Below are 25,066 nucleotides of genomic sequence, written 5' to 3' on the forward strand. Positions count from 1 at the left end.
AGGAGATGTGTGTAAAGTGAAACGTGGCAAATGCTAAAGGTGATAAAGGATGCAGATGTTAATGTGCTGACAAGCTAGGAGTGTGCATTGAGGAGGAGGGAGTATTTGAAGGAGCTAAATGAAGAAAATGAGAGAGACAGAAGGCTGGGTGATGTGGAGGGAGTAAATCAGGGAGTGCAAGGGATTAGTAAGGATGAAGTGATGTATGAAGAATGGAAAGGCAGTTGGTTCAGATGATGTACCAGTGGAGGCATACATCTAGGAGAGATGACTGATTTGTTTAATAAAATCTTCAAAAGTGAGAGGATGCCTGAGCAGTGAAGACAAAATGTACTTGTCCTGATTTTTAGGAATAAGGTCGCTGCAGTAACTACAGAGGCATATTGCCGCATCATGAAGTTATGGGAAAAAGTAAGTGGAAGTTAGCCTTAGAAAAGAGATGAAGATCTGTGAGTAGCAATATGGTTTCATACCAAAATAAGGAGTAGTACAGATGCAATGGAAGTGTGGATGGGGAAGTATAGAAAAGGCCATTGTGTGTTTGTGGATTCTGAGAAAGCTCATGACAGAGTACAAAGAGAAAAGCTGTGGTATTGTAAAACCAAAATCAGAAAGAGTTGGGATGGAATGGAAACTGTGTGTGTGTCTGCAGTGATCCTATTTACTGTGACTTTTATTTCATTGCACACAGTATGAACCCAAGATATTCTGTTTTGTGTGTTTAACGTGTTGCTTAACAAAATCATAAGATCATTTTTTTTTTGAGTGCCTTCTGTTTCTACTCCATCTCATATTTTTAATGGTTCTTAAAGGTCAATGTTCAAGGTCAAATGTATATTTTTGAGCCAGAGAAGTGGGGTACCATGTGAATTTGGTGCCTTACTCAAGGTTTTTGAAGCAAAAGGAAAACTTAAAAAAAAAATCAGTCCAGTTACAACCATACCTGTGGCTCATTCCTTAAGGCTGCCAGTTTGTACATCTGTGCTGCAGAAAACAAGTCCTTGTACTTGTTACCGTGCCCCTCGTAAAGCAGGTCACCCATTCTAATCAAAGCTGAAGAAGTAACATCGTTAAAAGATTTCAAGTTTTTGAAGTAAATTAAAATGCTTTGATTTAAATACCCATTTATTTAATGTTACCATAAGGCTCAGGATTTTGACTTTGAACTGTGAGGTTGTAATACATGTGTATACAATTTGCAGCAAAATCAGGATCCAGAAATCCTCCCTAGTAACAAAGTAGAAAATTGCTAGAAAATGGACCAATAATGAATAACTGTGATATTCCAGATGCACTTTCCTGTGACTCACCGGATTTTGATCACATATATAAGCAACATTGAATTGGGCTGTTGCATACCCCGCCTCAGCAACCATCAAGTAATACAACAGTGAGTTTAGCCTGTTTGAAAAAACAAAATGTTACTTTGCTGCACCTGTCATCAAACAGTCTGATGAGATTTATTTCAAGTCTGTACAAAGAAAGTTACAAGTCACTGTGGAGATAAGAATCCAACGCGTTCCATAAGGCTTTTCCGAGGTATCCGTTTTGCTCTGCTGCCCACTTTGCCCACCTGCATGAAAAACAGACGTCCACAGCATGCTGTCAGGATGCAAGTGAAATAACATAGACAAAGAAATATGGCTTACAATACAGCATCTGAAGGACGCTTCTCCACACGACCAGCAATCCCAGTTGCCCAGATGTGAGCCAGGTTGATGGCTCCGCTGATGCTCCCCCTCTCTGCAGCCTTCAGATAGTATTTATAGGCCATGAACTGGTGAAATAGAAAATAAACTGCTTCTTGGTGTGAGCACTGAGGGCAGTTGTGATTCTAACTGATGACTATAACTTTCAGCTAACCTGGTCGGGAGCTTTTCCTGGATACAGACCCTGTGAGTACAGAACACCAAGATTGATGGCAGCATCAGGGTTCCCGAGAAGGTCAGCCTGCTCCCACAGCTGCACCGCACGCCTGTAGTCTTGCTCAAACCGCTCAAAGTACCAAGCAAGGCCACTGATGGCAGGGACAAACCCCTGTGGAACACAGAATCATGCCATTTGATCACTACAGGGAAAAAAAAAAAAAAAAAAAAAAACAGGAAAAAGAAAAGACTGAATCATGTTAGCACAGTTTAATAACACAAAACCTGGTCCATTGCTTTCTTCAGGAATGTGCGAGCCTTTGGAATATCCTGTTCCACACCCTGTCCCTACAGAGATGTTAAGATGAAATAGTATTAAACCAACAAGTACTGTACTTTTAGAAGAGCTCACAATCTAAATAACTCATTGCACTGTTCAAGGACAACCATTTTGAAGAAACACATTTTTTTTTTAATTCCACTTCAGTTTAGTTAATTCAAATTATTAAATAGGGCTCTCCCAAAAAGTTGATGGTGCTCTCCTCAGTGGGGTGATGTAGCTCCAAACTCTCTGTCTGCAAGGGGGAGCTCCAGCATTTTACCTTTTTAAATATAAATGCAAATAAATTCATGCAACTTGAGCTTTATGTCCAATCTAAAATCACAAACTAAAGTAACAAGAAAAAAACAAATGTATATAACACACACACACACACACACACACACACACACACACACACACACACACACACACACACACACACACACACACTAACAATAATTCTAGAAAACTGAAGAAACTTTCAAGTTTCTGAAACATTTCACACCCATTCCCAGCACTATTATACTGAAAAGTTGCCTGTAGATGAACAATGCTGGTATAAGGTTTCTGTCTGATCCATGTGTCTTCATTCATTGTCATAATTATAAAGTGAGGAAATGTGTACATGGTCTAAAATAACAACATGGCGAACATTACTGAAGGTGTTCGGTGCAAATACATATTTAAAAAAGTGAGTTAGCATATGCCTGTGTAGGAAACCCAAAGGCTTATACTAAGATTTTTTGGTACAATTACGTGTACTGTTACACCCTTAAAAAGTAAACATGAACATAAAAGTGCAAAACTTCATTTTAATGCAACGCTGCTTCACCTCAGGGACCTGTGGTGGTTTCTCTCGACTCACACACTGTGATGCATTAGTCACAGATCTGTTAACTCACCAGATAAAACTCTCCCTAGAGTCCTCTGGCGAAGCAGCAGTGCACAAGCTTCCACCCTGGCTCTTAAAGGGGACGCCACATGATAATGTGATTGGATTAATTCTTGATATGCCAAAACACCACAATGTATAATTGACTAAATTAAACTAAACCTCAAATTGCTCACAGTTCCCAAAACTCGAGATAGTTAGTATGACAAAGAGCATTTAGCTGTTAAGACCTCACACCAAACTGCAAACATCACAAACACCCTGGACAGAAGTAGGAAAAAGAAGTGTGAAGATTTTTTTTCTCAAATTAAATAACTCAATTTAATTAAAGGAATGTCATGAAAGAGCACAAAGCATGACAAACTATTAAGTTTGACACACTGATTGGAATTATTTAATCAACTACAATGATTTTCTATGTGTGAATTATTTGAATCAGCTAAACCAAAATGTGTTCCTCAAACCATTTGAATTGCAGGAACCCTGTGTGTGTGAGAAACCTGACCTTCAATAGCACGATGCCGTAGTCGTACATCGACACTGGGTCCTCCAAGCGGACAGCTCCCCTCTCATAGTGTCTCACAGCCTGTTGGATGTTTGGACTCACTCCCTGCTGACCCCAGAACAGCATGCGTCCAACAGCTTGCTGCAAGACGTTGAGCAAACAATTACTAAAAAGTTCCTCCTCCTATTCACACGTGTGACAATTTCACCATGAAAGATGTACTTCAAAGAAAAACAGCTGCATTTGACAATTTGTAATGCAGGTGTCTCTCTCATTTTAGACAATCAAATTTGCAGGGTGTTCAACATTTCCAAACACTAACGAATAGAAAAACAAACCTGCAACAATTAATTGCATAGAAAGTCTTACAGATTGAAAAATGTCTGCAGAGAATACAAACATAACCTACAGGACATGTAACAATTTTATACGATAACGTCTGCTGCAAATTCCGATGATACACTTTGCAAGTTTATCGACTCAACGGAAGTACGAACGAGACAAACAGACGTTTCTGTCACTGACATCTACTCTTCCATTCACGGCAAAATTGTTGGTAAACAACAACAACAAAAAGTTTTTTGTTTATCAACAATTTTGCGGTCATTACTCCATTCATTCCAATCACTACTCCAGACGGAAGGCCACTAACAACACAATCTTTTGATCGTATCATCTTCAGATATGTAAGAAAACATGGTGAAAATATGAAACTATTATTTAACTGGCTACATGAGGATGTGAAAACAGGCAATTTTTAGAAAAATTAAAAATCAAACATGTTTATAAAAAAATTGTTCTGGCACTTCTGAAATAGAAATAATTTTGTTTTTCTTATTGATGTGATATAATAGGTCAAAACTAATAGAAGAAAAAAAATCTGTGCCTTTTTGAGTCATAAGAACTTAAGTAGTAGCATTTTCTTGTGTTTTTAATTTTCAACCATTTTCAGAGCCTTGTGAGGGGAAAAGGGCACAAAATCTGACCAGATTTGCAAATTCTACAGAAAAAAGTAGCCGTAGACACTGACTTTCAAACCTGTGCAATCTATATAATTGGAGATTTTCAAGCTGGAAAGCACACAGAAATCCTCTGGTAAAATTCAAATAACTAAAATTTCCAGGGGCTATAGCTTCAGCATGATTTAAGATACAGACCAAATATTTTTACATATCTGTGGTATAGGAGCACCTGTAAATGTTTTCAGAATAATCTGAGAGGGTGACCTGGGACCTGCCAGGTGACTTGAGATGTACTGACCCAGATGCTGTATGGCTATTTTATTTTTATCAGCTACATCATCTTAAGTCTTTGGGGGGAATTCTGTCCTCTTTCTCTTTGTCTGCACTCCTGGGCTGCCCAGCACAGTCTGTGAGCAGGAATAATAGAGAACTCATGTATTTGTGTTGAAGTGCTACCTGATTGAGAGATCTTATCTTGTTTGTTGTGTCGCCACTGTAGTGTGTGCCACAGTGGGATGACATGAACTGTTTTAAAGCACTTGGAACTGCTGCACAAAACAGCAAACTAACAGTTAGCCACATCCAGCGCTGATATATCCAAACTATGGGGATGGGATTACCAGTATGTATACCAAACATCTTATACTGGTGCTTCAATAATACAGTGACCTGGTGTAGACCCCAAGACAGAATTCTGCATTTCTGTAACTAGTTTGTTTACATACCTTCCTTGAATGTTGAAGATTTTTATTATTTTTATTATTACAAGTACACAAAGACTCTCAGTGATGTGTGTGCAAAACATAACATACAAGGGTTGTGGGTGCAGACTGCAGACACGGAGCACTTTCAGCCACAGTGTAGCATGTGAAAGAGCACAAATAAAATATTCTGATTAAATTCTAACAAATTATATGGTTTTTCTTAATATGCTGAGCAAAAGGCTGCATTACACCTGTGAATAAAGTAGAGAAACGATTAAATCCAATCAGTAGCCAGAACCAGGGGTGGATTAAGGCCCAGATTTGCCTGGACTGAAGACCAGTTACATGTCCGCCAAAATGTTTTGGAGAACACACATAAAAACCAGAACACAATACAAGACAGAATGGGGCTGCATGATGTTAGAAAAAACTGCCATTGCATTTTTTTTTGCCCATAGTGATATATATTCTCATATGAATATCTTGCAGGATCATCTTTTCTGTATCCAAAAATACTGTAGTACATATGCCAGGCCTGTATGTGGTGCTGTAATGCTTTCACAAAAAAATAGAAAAGAAGACGTAAGCATGTGCATAAGTGATGTAAGTTGCTAATCAATGTAGCAACAGAAACTACAACATTTCAAAGGGGCAAACTGAGTAAATAAAGTCTTTCATCTGACCCGATTCATCATCACAGCCTGTGTAAAACCTATCAAGAGAAAACACCTTTTAATTCCTTGTCGTGTAAATTGCTTGTGAATAAACCTGGAATTTTTAAAGGAGGCCCTCTGTGTTATAACACAGTTCTCCCGGCCCATTTCTCAGCCTCAGCTTAAGGCAGCCACCAACAAGAAGTAAAAGAACTTATTTTAAAAGCTGAAAGTCCCTTCTGCAATTATTTTATTAGCATCACAGCAATCCATTTATTCACAATCAGCATTCACCACAGCCATTGTCATCTCTTCATCTTTCTCCTCTCAATGAAAATAAATTCCATTAATGATAAACCAAGACCATAAAAAAGAATGCAAAATTACACTGTTAACAAAAACAACAACATGTTATTAATAATGAGCAGCTGAGGTTACAGAGGCAGGGTTATGACATCATCATTTCAGAAAAGTTCCATATTGTTTGTCCACATGAAGGCACAAATCCAGTGTTTTCAGATTTATGCACTCTAGGACCTGTTTTCAAAAAGTTTTCAGCCACCGAAAACCAAAGTTGCAAGGGAGCTGCCTGCTTTTATTTCCAGCTGAGAACGTGATTGATGCGTGCAGCGCAGTGAGGGAGGTGCATATCATGCACTTGCATTAACAAGATCCTTTATTTGAGTAAATTCAATATCTTCAACACCTTTTGTTGGTTAGTCATGAAAAACGAAAGTGGATTGTTACACTTATCACTTGGCAATGTAAACATGCATGTGTAATTTAATTATACCAATAATTAATGTAGTTAATGATAAACAATTGTGGTGTAGAACTACCATAAGATGTTTAAGTGGTCATTGTACTGTATGTGGTGGTGACAAGAAGTATGCAGACGAGTGAACAATGTACCTCTGCCTCAACTACACCACGCTTTGCCTGTAGTTTCATCCACTGGAAGATGTCATGGTCTTCTCTGGTTTGGAGCTTCAACAGCTCATCATTGTTCAGGTAGACAGACTCCACAAATGTCTTGAAAAAAAAAAAAAAAATAGAAGCAAGAATTTAAACAATAAAAATCAATGGTCATAGGTTTTATTTTACTCACCATCTGTATTTCTATGCTCCCATTTTGAAACACTGCAACATCCGAAGCCCATACTAATGTTATTTTTGGTTTCAATTACAGTGACAAAGGTAGATTTACCCACTTTAGGAATTTGAAAACTATACCATATTTTAGACAGTAAACATTATACTCTTATCACACTCATCACCCTAGAGGCCGAATCCAGTCCGAATGAAAATTTGACTAACATTCAGAAGGTGTCGAGGTGCATTCGAGCCAGTTGGACAGCATTCTGAGAGCAGTCTAAACAGTCGGGCACAGTTGTGCAGCTGCTTCAAATGTTTTGCACATGTTCAAAACATTTGTGGCACAGTCGAAGTGGAACAACTATCAAACAGCAGTCAATGTGCCGTCTGACCGCAGACTGACTGCATTCTAAACAATCAGACAGGGTGAAAATGGCAATCGTGACATTCTGTTCACATTCTGTATGTTTCTGCCATGGCCCAATGTCCCGAATGCGCCTGAATGCACCAAAAGTGCGCCTCAAGTGCTGCTGGATTATATTCTGCTAAACCACAATCGGGTAGCAATCGTACGACTTGTAAGTGCGTTCTTATTGTTCTTACTGCAATCTGGCAGCTGTCCAGGTACTCTTACTGTGTTCCACCAAATTTGTACTGCATTCAGAGGCTCATGCGCATGGCGCGTGGATGAAACAGCTCAGGCGGGTCGGAGCACAGTCCGAGTATTCGGATGACTGTCTTGTGCAGTTCTTATTCCCCTCCAGATGTGGCACGAATCCTGTTTTTTTTTTGTTGTTTTTTTAACATTCTGCCTGATTCAGCTTGGCTCGTGCTCATTCGTACTAAGTGTGATGGAGATCTTAGATTGAAATGCAGCATTTTCCCTCCTCTTCTCAATGCATCAACAACACTGCTATCAAATGTGAAATTCTGTTTTCAATTTCATGAAAGAAAACAAATCAAATTACAAACATATCTGCCTCATAAAAAAGGATTGACAGTCAGTGACGGAGCTAGACTTTTTTTTGTTAATTAAACGCACCGTCGTTGACAGTACGTTTAATTAATATTCATTTATTTAACAAGGTTAATCCCATTCAGATCAAGATCTCTTACAGGGGTGACCTCGACAACTCTAGAGTTTCCAATTCACCTAACCTGCATGTCTTTGGATGTGGGAGGAAGCTGGCGCACCCGGAGAAAACCCACACAAACACGGGGAGAACATGCAAACTCCACACAGCAGGCCACATGTGGGAATCAATCCCATGAACTTTTTGCTGTGAGGCAACAGTGCTAACCACTAACCCACTATGCTGCCACACAAATTGCTTATAGGTCTTATATAGATTGCTTATATAGATTATTTATAGGTCAGCTCAGGTATGGGAGCTGCACTGGTGCAAGTGTCACAGCATCCACCACACTATAGAAATGCCTTGGGTCCTGGATGGCAACCACACAAGCAGACCCAGTCTACCCGGACATCCTAGAAGTAACCATCTATATCTATTGCAGCGAGCAGAGGTGGGTAATCGCGGCTTCTGTAAGTAAAGGTCCTCCAAAGTATTGCTTTTACCTGTGCATCAAGAACAGGTGTTTTAACTGATTAGCTCATCTAACTGTTCCTCAACACTGAGGTACCTGAATGCTGTCTCATGCTCAGGGAGGTTCACCACAGTGATGTTGCCTCACAATGTACACTCAACAAAAATATAAACGCAACACTTTTGGTTTTGCTCCCATTTTGTATGAGATGAACTCAAAGATCTAAAACTTTTTCCACGTACACAATATCACCATTTCTCTCAAATATTGTTCACAAACCAGTCTAAATCTGTGATAGTGAGCACTTCTCCTTTGCTGAGATAATCCATCCCACCTCACAGGTGTGCCATATCAAGATGCTGATTAGACACCATGATTAGTGCACAGGTGTGCCTTAGACTGCCCACAATAAAAGGCCACTCTGAAAGGTGCAGTTTTATCACACAACACAATGCCACAGATGTCGCAAGATTTGAGGGAGCGTGCAATTGGCATGCTGACAGCAGGAATGTCAACCAGAGCTGTTGCTCATGTATTGAATGTTCATTTCTCTACCATAAGCCATCTCCAAAGGCGTTTCGGAGAATTTGGCAGTACATCCAACCAGCAACACAACCACAGACCACGTGTAACCACACCAGCCCAGGACCTCCACATCCAGCATGTTCACCTCCAAGATCGTCTGAGACCAGCCACTCGGACAGCTGCTGAAACAATCGGTTTGCATAACCAAAGAATTTCTGCACAAACTGTCAGAAACCGTCTCAGGGAAGGTCATCTGCATGCTCGTCATCCTCATCGGGGTCTCGACCTGACTCCAGTTCGTCATCGTAACCGACTTGAGTGGGCAAATGCTCACATTCGCTGGCATTTGGCACGTTGGAGAGGTGTTCTCTTCACGGATGAATCCCGGTTCACACTGTTCAGGGCAGATGGCAGACAGCGTGTGTGGCGTCGTGTGGGTGAGCGGTTTTCTGATGTCAATCTTGTGGATCGAGTGGCCCATGGTGGCGGTGGGGTTATGGTATGGGCAGGTGTCTGTTATGGACGAAGAACACAGGTGCATTTTATTGATGGCATTTTGAATGCACAGAGATACTGTGACGAGATCCTGAGGCCCATTGTTGTGCCATACATCCAAGAACATCACCTCATGTTGCAGCAGGATAATGCACGGCCCCATGTTGCAAGGATCTGTACACAATTCTTGGAAGCTGAAAATGTGCCAGTTCTTGCATGGCCGGCATACTCACCGGACATGTCACCCATTGAGCATATTTGGGATGCTCTGGACCGGCATATACGACAGCGTGTACCAGTTCCTGCCAATATCCAGCAACTTCGCACAGCCATTGAAGAGGAGTGGACCAACATTCCACAGGCCACAATTGACAACCTGATCAACTCTATGCGAAGGAGATGTGTTGCACTGCATGAGGCAAATGGTGGTCACACCAGATACTGACTGGTATCCCCCCCAATAAAACAAAACTGCACCTTTCAGAGTGGCCTTTTATTGTGGGCAGTCTAAGGCACACCTGTGCACTAATCATGGTGTCTAATCAGCATCTTGATATGGCACAGCTGTGAGGTGGGATGGATTATCTCAGCAAAGGAGAAGTGCTCACTATCACAGATTTAGACTGGTTTGTGAACAATATTTGAGGGAAATGGTGATATTGTGTATGTGGAAAAAGTTTTAGATCTTTGAGTTCATCTCATACAAAATGGGAGCAAAACCAAAAGTGTTGCGTTTATATTTTTGTTGAGTATTTATTTAATTAATCTTTGCACATTAATTAATTAATCTTTGCACATGGTAAATGCAATTTCGTTCCCCTATTATATATATATATATATATATATATATATATATATATATATATATATATGTATAGACAGACACACACACCATAATTTCCAGACTGTAGAGCGCACCTGAATATTAGCCCCACCCACCAATTTTAAAAAGAAAAAAGAAATTGTACATAAATAAGCCGCACTTGTCAATAAGCCGCAGGTCTCCGCGTTGTAACATGAGCTATATTTACACAGAAAGATATTAGACAGAATGATTTTTTTAACTTTTAATTACCGTAAATACATACCCTAAATGCTTTTTCTCCCTGAAATGTTACACGTAAACATTGATGCGCACGTTACCCAGCACTTGCATGGTGTCTCTGCTCCACATGGAGAACTGAGTAATTTTAACTTTTTCTTGATATGTCATCGCGTGCAGCCAGGATCTGATGGAGTGTGTGGTAAATGAAACGTTAATGAGGCGCTGTGCCAAGACAGAGGACCGGTGTGGATGGGTGGGGGGAGAAGGCCCCACTCCGCTAAATGATCTGATGGTGCAAAGTGCCGGAGATGGACTTTTCTTTATTAAAACAAAGAGGTAAGACCGGGCCATGTGACTGGGCCATTCGATTTACACTTTGTGTGAATTTATACCGCATGAGGAGCGCAGCTTTCAGGAAATCAATTGACAGCATCAATTGACATATTCTGACTTATGAAAAAGCCCGTAAACATCCATAAATTAGTCACATTATTGTAAAAGCCACAGTGTGAAAAAAGTAGCAGCTAATAGTGTAGAAATTACGGTAGTTGGAATGATGCAAATAAAATTGAACGACCTGGGCTTTGGAAATGAAAGCTCATTAAAGCTGCGTGTCACTATAACTACACCTGTTCCTAATTTACTGTCCAAAATGCAAGTGACAGCAATATTGGTCCCTGAAAGAAACACAGACAAGTCCAGCAGAGGGCAGTGTTCAGCAGCTAACAGAGAACTCTACGGGACAGTACATTAGTAAAGAGTTTTTGCATTGATGTGGTGCCTCAAAGTTCATCGGCACGGTGGATTAGTAGTGAACTCTGATGGCTCACGCAAAAAGATTGTGTTATCACTTCCCGCCTTCTGTGTGGAGTTTGCATGTTCTCCCTGTGTCTGTGTTATTTATACATGCTTGTCCTGTTTCTTTAATGTTCTTATTGCTTTGTTTTCTTTTAATGTCTTGTATTTATGTTTTAAATGTTATGCAGTAGGAGTGTGTAATGGTGATGACATGAATTTCCTATTTGTGAATAATAAAGTGCAGCTTGACCTTGAAGTATGGCTGTATAATTGGATGCTAACCAGTAACATAAGATGATGACTGGATGTATTGGTACAAGGTTTCTTCAGTGGATCCTTTGGTCCTGACGAAATAACTGTGTCAAATGAATGGTTACTAATATAGCCACAGATGAAGAGTATCACTCGTGTCAGGCTACAATATTTTGGCCATGTGGTGTGCATGAGCCAGCATTCATACTGTACAGTGGCTTCAGCTTCTTGGCCTTATTGGCACTCGACCTTGTGTATGTGATTGTCAATGACAACAATCGGCACGTTCCGGGCCCGTCTTGGTAAACTTGGGCTGTCATCGGCCAAAGCATACTCGCCACCTAGCGGATGTGCCGGATCTTGCACCAGCTGTACCACCGTCAATGAAATTTGCCCAAATTTAAAAAGGGTGTGGGCTGATTTCAGCATGCGGGCTGGGATGACAACTAATGTTTTTTTTGTTTTGTTTTGTTTTTTTAATTGGGGGCCTTATTCCAAGATGGAGTAAATTTATTTATTCCCCAAAATTCTATTCACAACACCCCGTAATGACAACATGAAGGAAGTTTTTTTTAAATTTTTGCAAATTTACGAAAAATACAAAACTAAGAAATCACGTGTACATAAGTATTCACACCCTTTGCTAAGTACTTTGTTGATGCAGCTTTGGCAGCAATTACACCCTCAAGTCTTCTTGAATATGATGTCACAAGCTTGGCGCACTTATCTTTGGGCAGTTTTGCTCATTCCTCTTTGCAGCACCTCTCAAGCTCCATCAAGTTGGATGGGGCATGTTGGTGCACAGCCATTTTCAGATCTCTCCAGAGATGATCAATGGGATTCAGGTCTTGGCTCTGGCTGGGCCACTCAAGGACATTCACAGAGTTGCCCTGAAGCCACTCCTTTGATATCTTGGCTATGACCTTAGGGTCACTGTCCTGCAGAAAGATGAACCATTGCCCCAGTCTGAGGTCAAGAGCAATCTGGAGCAGGTTTTCATCCAGGATGTCTCTGTACATTGCTGCATTCATCTTTCCCTCAATCCTGGCTAGTCTCCCAGTTCCTGCCACCGAAAACCATCCCCACAGCATGATTCTGCCTCCACCATGCTTCACTGTAGGGATGGTGCCTGGTTTCCTCCAAACATGACACCTGACATTCACACCATAGACCAGACAAGACAATTTTGTTTCTCATGGTCAGAGTCCTTCAGGTGCATTTTACTAAGGGGTGGCTTCCGTCTGGCTACTCTACCATACAGGCCTGACTGGTGGATTGCTGCAGAGGTGGTTGTCCTTCTGGAAGGTTCTCCTCTCTCCACAGAGGAATGCTGGAGCTCTGACAGAGTGACCATCGGGTTCTTGGTCACCTCCCTGACTAAGGCCCTTCTCTCTCAATCACTCAGTTTAGGCAGCCAGGCAGCTCTACAAACAGCTGGCCGCCTGTTCAACTTCCAACACCTGTTCAACTTCTTCCACTTACTTCCATGCGGGAAGGGGGCCGACGCAGCTCCCCATAACAGCCCTACATTAAAAATCCACTTTTGAAGACATTTTTTTCATATTATTACTACTACTATTTATAATAGTAATAATTTCAGCAACTAAAGAAATAATTTAAATGTTAGAAAGAATTTAATAGTTAAATTTATAAACAATGTTGTTTAGAAATGGTAAGTTTTACCGTTACAGTGCTGTCAACAGTTAACTATGAGGTCAAGAAAGATGTCTTTATTTTTTATAAAACAAGTATTTATGTTCACTGAAGTCAAGAAAGGTTGACTATAAAGTGAGTATTTGCAAAACAGGTTTTCATTTAAATGTTGAGGTGACGGCGGTGTTCTCAGCAGCTGCAGAAAGTAATGAATAAAGTAACTAATGTAACTTAGTTACTTTTAAACTTGAGCAATCAGTGAAGTAACTGAGTTACTTTTACAAGGAGTAATCCGTAATTGGATTACTGTTTCAAAGTAACTGGCAACACTGGTCAACTGTGGGACTTTCCAAACCACGTCCAATCAACTGAATTTTCCCCAGGTGTACTCCAATTAGGCTGTAGAAACATCTCCAGGATGATCAGTGGAAACAGGATACACCTGAACTCAATTTTGAGCCTCATCACAAAGGCTGTGAAAACTTATGTACATGTGATTCCTTAGTTTTTTTGTTAGTGATGTTCTTAAATACATTTGCAACAGTTTGCAACAATCTAAAAAAAAAAAAAAAAAATCACATGATCATTATGGGGTATTGTGTGTAGAAGTTTGAGGGAAAAAATTAATTTCATTCATTTTGGAATAAGGCTGTAACATAAATGTGAAAAAAGTGAAGTGGTGTGAATACTTTCTGGATGCACTCTGTGCTGTTTCTGTTATAATAAAACACACTTTCCTTTAATATGCCACATACTGTGAAATTCTGAGCTCAGCAAGACCTTTTGAGAGTTTAAGTAGGTGCCTTCCAAGAACACAGACCCAACCAATAATAGCATGTCTGATCCTTCTATCAAATGTATCAATTTGCAAATGTTCACATTACCTGCTGAGGTGTTGGATTTTGAAGGTCTAAACTTGTCTGTTGAGCAATGTTAGCATAATATGCATAAGCCAAGTCTGGGTCTGCAGAGGCACCAAGGTGACCCAGGTGGTGCATGTGACCAAGGCGCAGGAGTGCCAATCTATCATCCTTCTGAGCGGCCAGCAGTGCCAGCAGCCAAGCCTGCATCAAACACAAATGTGACAGAGTAAGTGGGCATGTCTGCCACAAGCACACAGTCATTATGACTGACCCAGCAGCACACACCTTACTGGGCTCTTTCTTCACTCCTAGACCAGCACTGTAGAGGGAAGACAGCATATGCAGGGCCTTAGTATTATTTAAGCAGCCAGCTTGGTGCAGTAGTGGTGATATTCTCCTGATCACTGCAGTGCTGCTCGCTCTTCCCAACTCACGAAGTGAAAAGGAGTATAACGCTCTGCCCACAGCTGGCAGGATAGCACTTCTTTCCCCTGCAGATGAGGAAAAGAATTTACTTCAACTCATCACATGTACTGATACATGGAATTCATCAGTGGGGGGAAAAAAAAAAAATTACTGAAAAATTACTCAATACAGCCAGTGGTGGGAAAAGCCAAAAATTTGCTTCGATAACTGCTAATCCATCAACTGAAAAGTTAAATGTGAAAGATGTGCATAAATAATAAAATAATCTAATAAAATTAAACAGTAGTTTCCATTCAATGTACCGTTTACTTACAGCACAGAACGCATTAAACAAATGAAATACTAACAAATAAAATACACACTGAAAATAATAATAAAAAAATCAAATTACATCAACCTGATAAGCTGAACTGTGCTAATCACTCAATACAGTTGAGTTGCATTTGGACTCAAACCTCTCTGTGTGTGTTAGAATGTTACAGTGGTGTTTCACGGGAACAGGGGGTGTGTGTGTGAGAGAAACCATGACTACTTCCACCATATTATGCAGTATTAAAATATGAGCGGATTTCTCTTTTAACGTCTCATTTAAAACACAGCAGGTGGCCCTGTGGATAGGAGTTGAACACCACAGGTTTCAACTCTAGGAATATGCTTCGGACTATCCATCTATGTCCCTGAATGTCAGAAACAATATGCTGGATCTGACATTCAAGGAGTTGCTTGTAGTGTAGACTTTCAGCTTGAATATGTTTCTTCATCTGCATTTTCTCAGTGCACCCAGGTGTACAATAACTGGGTCCTGGTCTTTAGCTGGGGAAGTGACCTGCAATGAAATAGCTACTTGTTCGTAGACTGCCATCCGCTTCACACTATGCTTATACTAGAGTATAAGCACCAGGCTGAAGGGCTTCAGGGTCTGTGTAAGACTTACTGATATAGATCTCTATACTGACTAAACATAATGCAACACAAGCATCCTATCCCACTAACAAACATCAATTCAAATCATTTTTGTTTTTTCTATAAAATTTGTACCACATTAAAAGTTTTTTTTTTATTTGTCACAGAAATACAGGAAGCACTATATGAGGAAGAGGCAATGACATGACATGAACATGAAAACAATTTCACAGACTAAAGTCAGGTCTATAAGTATTTGGACAGCAATGCCACATTTGTGATTTAGCCTCTGTACAGCACACAGTGAAGGTGAAGCTGCATGTGGTGTCGACTTTCAGCTTTATTGAAAGGGTTTTGTCAGGCTTACTGGAACAGTGTGGCTGGACACAAATGCTGGATTCAGATGTCAGTAACACAGGACTTAATAAAAGTTCAGGCAGGGTTTGGTACACAGGTAGGCAGGCCAAGATAAGCAACAGGATCCAAAGCATTAAGCAGAGACAATGTCAAAAACAGGCAGGCAGGGCAAAAAACATGGGTAGGCAAAAAAAAACACAGGACAAAAATGCTCAAAAAGTGGCTCAAGGTTCAACAACCTCACAACCAGACAGGGTGAAAGGTGTGACTTAAATAGAGAGAGTGATTAGAAGGAAATGCAGGGTAGGTGTGTGTGGAAAGATCTGGAAAGGGGTGTGGCAAGCTTGAGAGAGGATCACAGGGAAACACCCATCACCAAGCAGAAGACAGCAGACAAGAAAGATCCCTCCACCAAATCCCAAGCAAACATGAGACACAAAATTGGCAGAAACAAAATAAAGAAAAACACACTACATACAAACCCCAATCACCACAGGTTTACAAATACATCACACTACCCATTTCAAAAATGCATCCTTTTGCATATACAGCACCACATTTTTAGAGTCCATAAGTAATTGCACAAAATAAACATTGTGCTGTCATAATACATACTGAAAAATTAAAATAGTTTACCATATTTTCCGGAGTATATAAGTTACAGGTTTTTCTTATTAGTAATAACTATGACTATTTTATCAGCCTTTCCCAGGACTCACAGCACTAAACAAAATCAACTGTACTAATAATTTAAAAAAATGCCAATAACAAAAAGTACACATAAAAATCCCAAATTAAAGAGCCAATAATACGTAAAAGAAGGTGTGACTTATACTCCGGAAAATACGGTAATTAATTCAAAAAAGAAATCATAATGTCATGTTTTCCTCAATATTATGCAGCCATGTTGGTTACTGTATGCATGATAAAAATGATCAACTTGCATGATCACTATGTTGCTCATTTGTAAATAGGAACATAAACAGTAGTTTGATTTGTTGCTGTTTTATTTTTTTGGGGGGTGGGGGTATTAACTTTTTAACTGCAGTAATGTTTGTTATGTTTTATCTGTTCACTGTTCTCTGTCTGGTGCATCAAAGGAGGGAGGGGTGTGGGGAGAGTGAGAAAAAAAAAAGACCGGGGAGTTGTTCTTTGTTGAGCTGTGAATGTTGCCTTGTCATTGGTGGGGTTATGGCTGACAATAACCATATTATTTTGCTGCAGAATAAAGAGCCATTCTGCTGAAACTCATCATCTTTTCAATGTCTTGACGGACACTACAGTATCATTATTTTGAATAAGCAGTGAAGTTACTGATTACATCAGTCCAATTTCCCTGTAGACTACACTGGAATAAACACAAATATTACAAAATAGGTGATGTACGTAAGAACAGTACTTGAATAAATTGTCATCTTTGCGCGTACTGCACTGAGTACTTTAATCTTACCAATTCTGAATGTCAGTAATTTGGCGATTCTTGCTGCTCGTCTTCTCTGAGGGGCTGTTGCCTCCCACTTTTCACACTTTAATGGCAGTGTGTCATTTACCATCCAAGTATGAAAAGCATCATTACAGCTGTCTGGAAAGCAACAAAGACAGAACCTAAATATACATTGAGGAGGACGTGCTAGTACCATCTACACTAGAGAATGATATGTCATTACCAGACTCTGTTTTCTGCTTAGAATAGCCAGTGATCTTCATAGTCAGCTCAAAATGGATATCCTGACAGGTGCGGAACCATGCAGGTAGGTTCACACTCTTGATAACATCTGGAACAACCACTTGCATCTGTCGAATAGAACAGTTATAAGACTGAAAGCTTGTGAATGGCTAACAATAGCAGTAACTGTTATGACTTAGTTTACCATGTTGTGAGGAGGTATTCTGTTGCGGTAGTAAACCACAGGGCCAAAATAGCCTTCCACACCTCTCACGTATTTCCCTCCTCCTATCACAAAATAGCCCTCTGTGTCATCCAGCACCACAGTACGGTCGAAACTGTAAAAGTCAAGTTATGATGTCAGAGAGAACAGACTGTGTAATTGACTGATTTACCGTTAGGGCCCCTTCACACATATTGCAAAGTTTGGTGGATTATGGCAAAACAGCGTGAAGCAGTTCGAAATTAGCGCACCACGAAACATCGCGTCGAAGGGCAAGTGTGCACGATCCCGGTGCGAGAGTTCATGTATGCTCCAAAACAGTTTCAAGCAGGAACACAGTACCAGGTGCACCACATCTCACCACTTATGTGGAATAAATAAATAAAAACCAGCTGGTACCTGTGGGACCACATCACCCCGCTTATGTGGGGGAGAAGAAGAAGAAAAAAAGGAAAGATAACAGAACATACCACCCACAGGATTCATACCTGCATTTTACTGCTTGCCAGCCCAACACTTTAACAAGTGAGCTACCATCACTGTCCTGTAAAAGGTGCTGAAAACTGTCTGACATCAGGAAGCACATGGACGTATTTAAAAACAAACAAAAACAAACAAAAAAACGCATCATACACAAACATTGCAACATGACAATGGTCGTCTGCAGTCTGTTGTCGGGCCAAGAGTGCAACTGGCTGCACATTTTCTAAGTGCCATGCGAGCAGTGTTAGATGTTCGTGCATTCCAGTTGGAATTTGTCCGACAACTGCCACGAGAGGGTTCGATGGGCTCACACAGCGCACACTCTGTCTTTCAGCCGCTGGTGTGCGCAAATAGTCATAGCAACAGGTGTATGAGGTGTTAGAGGCAGTTACGACATTACACGGTTTGCATGCGATTCCTGCTTCGTGCGCATTTAATGAGGAATTTGACTAAATTTGCACTGTGTGAAGGGGCCCATAGTGTTAAAAGCACTTACTCGTGTTCTGCAGAATGAAAAGCTTCCTCGTCCTTGTCCATGCAAACCATAGCTACAGCAACCTGACAGACAAAGTGACACTTGGATTTTTGTCATTTTCATAATGTATGATGTCCTGTGTTGACAAGAGATGACTCACCTTGCTACCACGTAGCTCCACAGTGAGTCGGCACCACTCGCTTAATGGTACTTTGAATGCTGTCAGAAATGCAGAGGATCTTCCAAACTGCCCACTCACCTGGACATGTAGGTGGCCTACACAGATTAGGCCAAAGTGAGACTCTGATACAGCATGACGTGGGAGGAAAAGGACGATAATGTCCCAACAACATGTTGATGTAGCCAGTGGTTCTCAGAGTAGGCCTTAAGTACCACAGAACCTACAGATTTTCCATCTCTCCCTGCTCTGCCACATAGTCCAAGGGCCAAGCAGGTTTTCATGTTTGAACGTCCAACTACGTCCCATGTCCAGTTTCTGGGCTGATGAGTGCAATATTCCCTCCAGTATTTTTTGATAACATGCTGCATTCATCCTGCCATCAATTTTGACCAAGTTTCCTGTGCCTTTCTATCTCACACATCACCAAAACATCAGCGATCCACCTCCATGCTTCATAGTAGGAATGGTGTACCTTTCATCATAGGCCTTGTTGACTCCTCTACAAATGTAAAATTTACGGCTGTGGCCAAAAAGTTCAATTTTGATCTCATTACTCTTACTTTTTTCTCTGTGCTGTTTGGTGGATTGTAAGCAGGATACTTTGTGGCATTTGCATAGTAATGGCTTTCTTCTGGCAACTTGACCATGGAGCTCATTTTTCTTCAAGTGTCTCCTTATTGTGCATCTTGAAACAGCCACACCACATTTTTTTCCAGAGTCCTGTATTTCAGCTGAAGTTTGAGTTTTTCTTTACATCCCAAACAATTTAGAAATTTTGGTGGTCTACCTGACCGTGGTTTGGTTCCAACAGAATCCCTCATTTTCCACTTCTTAATTACAGTTTGAACACTGAACGCTGATTGGCATTCTCAGTCCCTGGATATCTTTTTATATCCCTTTCCTGTTTTATGCAGTTCATTTACCTTTTCTTTGACAATTCTTTTGCTTTCCCTATGAATCAGAAACCATAAATGTCAGTGCAGCACTGGATGAAAAATGCAAGGGTCTGTCAAGAGTCCAGAAACTCACTGATCTTTTATATGGGTGATTCTTTAAATACGGGCACTATTGGCCTTGTAAATGTAATTTCCACCACACCATTGCCTTACAATATAAAGCACCTTGGGGCAACTGTTTGTTGTGATTTGGTGCTATATACATGTGCTCTGATGTCACTGTTTATCTCCATAGAAACTACCCAAACAATCTTTCATACAAACTGTTTAGGGACATAACAGTGTTGTGGTGGAAATTACGGCAATAGTGTGGGACAACTACATTTTGTTTAAAAAAAATCACAACAGTTGTATGACATTGAATACCCCAGTTATGTTTTGATTATTTTACTGATATTTTATTCAGAGATATTTTAAAACATTAGATAAAACGTTTCTTTACCATTCATTTTTATCATTGAAGATCAAAAGTCTGAGTGTGGGACAAGCACAAAACTGCAATATTTGCATAAAATGATGCTGAAAAAAGGTGAAAACATCATAGACTACTAGAACAAATTTCTTAACACACTTTCATTGTAAAGATAACTATAAAAGTGTGAAATTTCCCCTTTTTTCTGTTTTTCATACAATATGATCAAAGGACATAAGTGCCTGTAGTCTAAGAATCACCCATATACACAATGATTACAAGAAAACAGATCTCAGGTGAGGATGGTTACCTTTTGTAGCCATTCAAACCAGTCTGTGTCAAACTGTGTGTCAGGCCAAAATCACCAGTGTATGTAAAACTTTGATCATGGTCATTTGGTTAGTTTTTGTTGTCATTAATAAATGACTTCACATAACCACTAACCATGAGTGAAAAAAGATTTTTGTGTTATCATATTCTATGAAAAATGGTCAAAAAAATAAAAAAAATCTGTCAGGGTATGTAAACTTAATGAGCACAACTGTACATGGTTTACGAAGCTTAATGCTTTGAAAACCAGAAATGAGCACCAGCCTATGAAAGACCTGTTTCTTAGGACCAAAACGCGGTATGTCACGATGACATAACTACCTGACTTTGTCAGAAGCAGAGTTGGTGTGGTGTACTCATCGGAGTTTATGTGCTGCAACACTCCACAAAAGCTTTCCTGGCACTGTTTGGTGACAAATATCCATATGGAGAACATACACCTGGTAAAATGTACAAATGCAATGGTTAAACATATATAATCACTATACAATAAGTTGCATGACACACAGTGTGTGACTTTCTTTTACCAAGGGAAAGAGATGTCTTTAAGACGTAAATACTCTAGACTTGCACTGTTGTAGGTGCGCAGTGTCCTCATGATGCCAAAGGTTTCTCCAGTTGAAGCATACAGCGACGACAGCAAATACACCGTTTCTAAACAAGAGATTTATAGATGTGGGCTAAAAATGCAATTTATCCCATAACTGCATCCATTTACTTTTGTGTTTTAAAATACAATTCCTGATTTCGATCATATGTTGTGACACTGACTTTGAAACAAAACCAAATATGGTTCATTTTAATGTGATAGGACCAAATTTTGACCCTGACTGCAAAGGGACACCCCCCCCCCCCCCCAAATAAATAAATAAATTCCGAACTTTTCACTGAAAATTGTCCATATGGAAAAATACATTTTTTACACTCCTGACACAAAAACAGATGAATTTGTTTTCAGTTCCATGACAAGGGACACAGATGTAGCCATGCATGACCCAAACCCCTTACCAAAAAATAGTACTGACAAGTATATAAAAAGTAAACTGGAAGTATACTTGAAACATACTTGCATGTATTACTTTTTGGTAAGGGACTCCAGTGGCCTTAAAGTCTACACACCATTAGGCTTTTATAAATTTTAGTTTCTCTATACCATTTTGGGAATAATACTAAAGTTACTAAAATTACCCTCTATAAAGTAAAACCAAATACAAATCTCTACAATGATACAAATTAAATATCACAGTCAAAATGAGTTGAGTAAGTAATGGTAATGTCACCATTTAGTAAATGATCACTTATTTTTGTAACATTGAATGTTTTAGATTTTAGTCACATCAATCATTAAGAAATACAAACAGTACAGTACTGCATAAATGTGTATACAGTACATGCAAAAAGGAGACTAGTGAAGAAAGCCACCAAGAAACCCACGACAACTGTGAAGGATTTCAATTTTTCGCTGGCTGTGTGTGATAGGAGAAAATGCGAATCGCATTTTTTTTTTTTTTACATTTTGTATTCCATATCATGGTTAGTAGAGCAGACAAGAACTTTTTTGGCCAGGTCACCCTTGCAAAAGAGGTTTTGATCTCAATGGGATTTTATCTGGTTAAACAAAGGTTATTAGTATTATCTCTCAAAAAAAATTAAAGTTCAGTTATAGTTTGCCAGAATTAAGGTACATGGGAGGCCCGAGCCTCGATTTGACCAGTTTCCTGTATGAATGTCCATCCCAATGCTGGTTCACCATGAAGATGTGATCAGTGACAACAGGTAAAGTTTACCTTACACACACTCTCTCCAATCACATCCACCAGTCTAATGGCTGCAGAGTTGTCATATGTATCTTGATGGCTTTCCTCACTAATTTCCTTCTTGCATTGTCATAGTTTTTGAGAACTGCCTACTCCAGACAGATTTGCCATGTAGTACGATACTGTTATATTTCTTAAACACTGATGTAAATTCAGTGACTTGGAAATGTACACGTATCCATCCTCTGACTTGTCAAAAGAAAATTGGTAAAAGTGATGCTTGGATGTTATACTGGATAGATCCTACTCCCCACCCACAAATGGCATAAAGACATTAAAATATGTAAGCCCAAAGGCCTGTTCTATACCCACTACATGTCCAGCATCTGAAAAATAAACTACAGGCAATTTCAATAAATTTTATCCATACTTTCAGGGCACAGCCAGGCTAGTTCTAACAGTTGCAGAATGTCATTCAAAGATGTGTTTCATGTAACTAACCAGAGTCCCATACAAAGTACATTAACACCACTGGTTAATTTTTTAATATTAGACAGTGGGATCAAACTGAAATGTTTCCTGAATGCCAAAAGCTTTACCTTTCTCCACAGGACACAGTTTCTTTGAAAATGGATGAGCTAAGTGGAACATTTGCATACTCCATGCAAAACAGAGCTGATGCTGTTTCACCGGACGATTTAACAGCGGTATTGGCTCCAAAGTGGCCGTATCCTGAACTGTGACAGAGCTTTCTGTGCCATCAAACCGAATGTGTTCCACAGACACCCGAAGGATACAGGTCAGCACCCATTCAGACTCTGGAATTATCTCATCAGCTTGATACACCAACCAATCAGGCAGCATCAATTTCAGGGTTCTGATTTTTGGGACACCGGGGTTACAGCTCCACTGTCCAAGCAGGATTGTGGAAGTGGTGCCAGTTTCAAAAGATACAACACACTCCAGCCATACCGCAGCAGGTCGGTCACAGGAGTAAAGTACTTGTAGAAGATGATCCATTTGGGGTTCCTTTGGAGGATTAAGGAGTACCACATTATCCACACCCCAGACAATCTACAAGCAGCAGAAGACACAAAGATTGTAGCTGGTTACACACTTCAGAGGAACTACATCACAAATCATGAAGGAAAAGTGGTTGCTACCTGGACAGTGAAGTAAAACTGACAGATGTATCTGTAGAAATCCATGGCCCAATGCTCTCATAATATCTCCATTAAAAATGAAAATAAATAAATAAATAAAAACAAAACTATCTGGTCATTACTAAGAAACAAGGACAAAAGGATAATAAAGAACACCTAAAGATCCGGACTTCATCCTGCTTCACCTTCACACAACAGGTGCCTAGGTCAATATTTTAACAGCACATTGCCCCACCCACTGTGCGCACACACTGCAGTGAGGCTGAAGCTCAGGAAGTCAAGTTTTGTGTCTCAGTTGCACATACTGCAAGAGGAATATTAGTTTAATAGTTTTTTTCCCCCAGTAGTTAAAGCACACTTTGGGAGCATGTCTTAAAACAAAAATCAAATCATCCTTCTTTCAAAATAGTTTATTGCCTTCATGCAGGAGTGCCATAAAAGTCTAGACCACCACAGAAGATGCAAAATTATTTTCTCTGTACAAATATAATGTATAGTCATAAATATGAGCTGAAAATGTTAAAATAAAAGTGGAGCAGGGGGACAAAGTGCTCAAGCTAATCCGCTCTTCAAACCCAACACAGGTTTAGTTACAGTAGTTGACATGCATCAACATCAGAGTACTGGGGGGAAAGGAGGGGGCAGACTCTCACGCATGAACACATTTAGATTACATATTTCATGAACAGTTTTGTCGTGCAAAAGAGATACAAAGTCCCAGTTGGGAATTATTTTTGCTGGATTAAAACTACAACAGGTCTACACCACCCATTACCGCTGTCGTTTGCAGCGGTTTTTGGTAGTTCGTGAGTAGGAGCACCCTGCTTCTATAACCATCCTGGAATCTGTTCTCAGTGTTTTCAATCTTAGGATCATCACCAACAATAGGAGGGAAAATGCTTGCATTTCTAAAATCAACATATTAAAGATAAATATCTTGCACTTCACATTTGGCATATGTTGGACTCTTCGGCTTATCGAGTCTAAAATATGCTTTAAACAATCTTAGTGACTTTGTTTTCTGTGTAAACAGTATACTACAAAACACCACATCATCATTATGGAAAAGGCCTCCAACAGAATTATACTTTGGCACTTCAGGACAAGTAATGTTTTTGTAACTTTGTTAGCTCAGTCATCTATGAAACAATGACAGATTGGTTATTCTTGAAGAACACAATTTTGTCTTGTAGCGATAGCCCTTTCCAGTACCCATGATTGCTGCAGTTTTCATTCCCCACCTAGCTACAGTAATAAGAAAGGATAACCACAACATGCACCACAAAAGGCTGTTTCCCTGATTTTGTAAGAAAAAAACAAAACAAAAAAACACCAGGAGTCTCATTTATAAGGGTTGCATATGCACAAACCATGACTAGAAAAAGGCGCATGCCACTACCCACCAAACACTGCAACCTATAGAAACCTGATGGCAGAATGTGCTTATCTGTACGTAAACTCTGACCCATATGTATGAACACTGGAGAAAACTGGCAATCCAGGCGGAGGTGGTGAACTGAAGCCTGAGTGTATGACAGTAAGCAGTAATTATTCCTT

At 39.9% G+C, this 25,066-nt stretch overlaps 1 protein-coding gene and 1 long non-coding RNA gene across 2 annotated transcripts in view; one reads left to right on the plus strand and one right to left on the minus strand.

The window, feature by feature from the left end:
- LOC117508584 overlaps positions 1 to 6,655 on the plus strand; it is a 22,264-nt gene extending 15,609 nt beyond the window's left edge. The window contains exon 4 of the long non-coding RNA XR_004560133.1: positions 6,575 to 6,655. This is a non-coding gene — a long non-coding RNA (uncharacterized LOC117508584). The remainder of the gene's footprint in view (positions 1 to 6,574) is intronic.
- LOC117508581 (protein sel-1 homolog 3) overlaps positions 1 to 23,590 on the minus strand; it is a 27,467-nt gene extending 3,877 nt beyond the window's left edge. The window contains exons 1-20 of the mRNA XM_034168375.1: positions 23,510 to 23,590; positions 22,946 to 23,420; positions 21,117 to 21,243; positions 20,911 to 21,029; positions 18,871 to 18,986; positions 18,732 to 18,793; positions 17,735 to 17,867; positions 17,531 to 17,657; positions 17,314 to 17,445; positions 14,463 to 14,668; positions 14,199 to 14,378; positions 6,816 to 6,935; positions 3,585 to 3,725; positions 2,151 to 2,213; positions 1,864 to 2,037; positions 1,650 to 1,777; positions 1,490 to 1,573; positions 1,311 to 1,401; positions 1,140 to 1,227; positions 944 to 1,053 (exon numbers count right to left, since the gene is read on the minus strand). Coding sequence (XP_034024266.1) covers positions 944 to 1,053; positions 1,140 to 1,227; positions 1,311 to 1,401; positions 1,490 to 1,573; positions 1,650 to 1,777; positions 1,864 to 2,037; positions 2,151 to 2,213; positions 3,585 to 3,725; positions 6,816 to 6,935; positions 14,199 to 14,378; positions 14,463 to 14,668; positions 17,314 to 17,445; positions 17,531 to 17,657; positions 17,735 to 17,867; positions 18,732 to 18,793; positions 18,871 to 18,986; positions 20,911 to 21,029; positions 21,117 to 21,243; positions 22,946 to 23,420; positions 23,510 to 23,554 — 2,721 coding nt within the window. The 5' untranslated portion in view covers positions 23,555 to 23,590. The remainder of the gene's footprint in view (positions 1 to 943; positions 1,054 to 1,139; positions 1,228 to 1,310; positions 1,402 to 1,489; positions 1,574 to 1,649; positions 1,778 to 1,863; positions 2,038 to 2,150; positions 2,214 to 3,584; positions 3,726 to 6,815; positions 6,936 to 14,198; positions 14,379 to 14,462; positions 14,669 to 17,313; positions 17,446 to 17,530; positions 17,658 to 17,734; positions 17,868 to 18,731; positions 18,794 to 18,870; positions 18,987 to 20,910; positions 21,030 to 21,116; positions 21,244 to 22,945; positions 23,421 to 23,509) is intronic.
- Between the last annotated feature and the right edge of the window lie 1,476 nt (positions 23,591 to 25,066).

The sequence above is a fragment of the Thalassophryne amazonica genome, chromosome 4 (assembly GCF_902500255.1).
Source record: "Thalassophryne amazonica chromosome 4, fThaAma1.1, whole genome shotgun sequence".
In the NCBI taxonomy this organism is placed as follows: Eukaryota; Metazoa; Chordata; class Actinopteri; order Batrachoidiformes; family Batrachoididae; genus Thalassophryne; species Thalassophryne amazonica.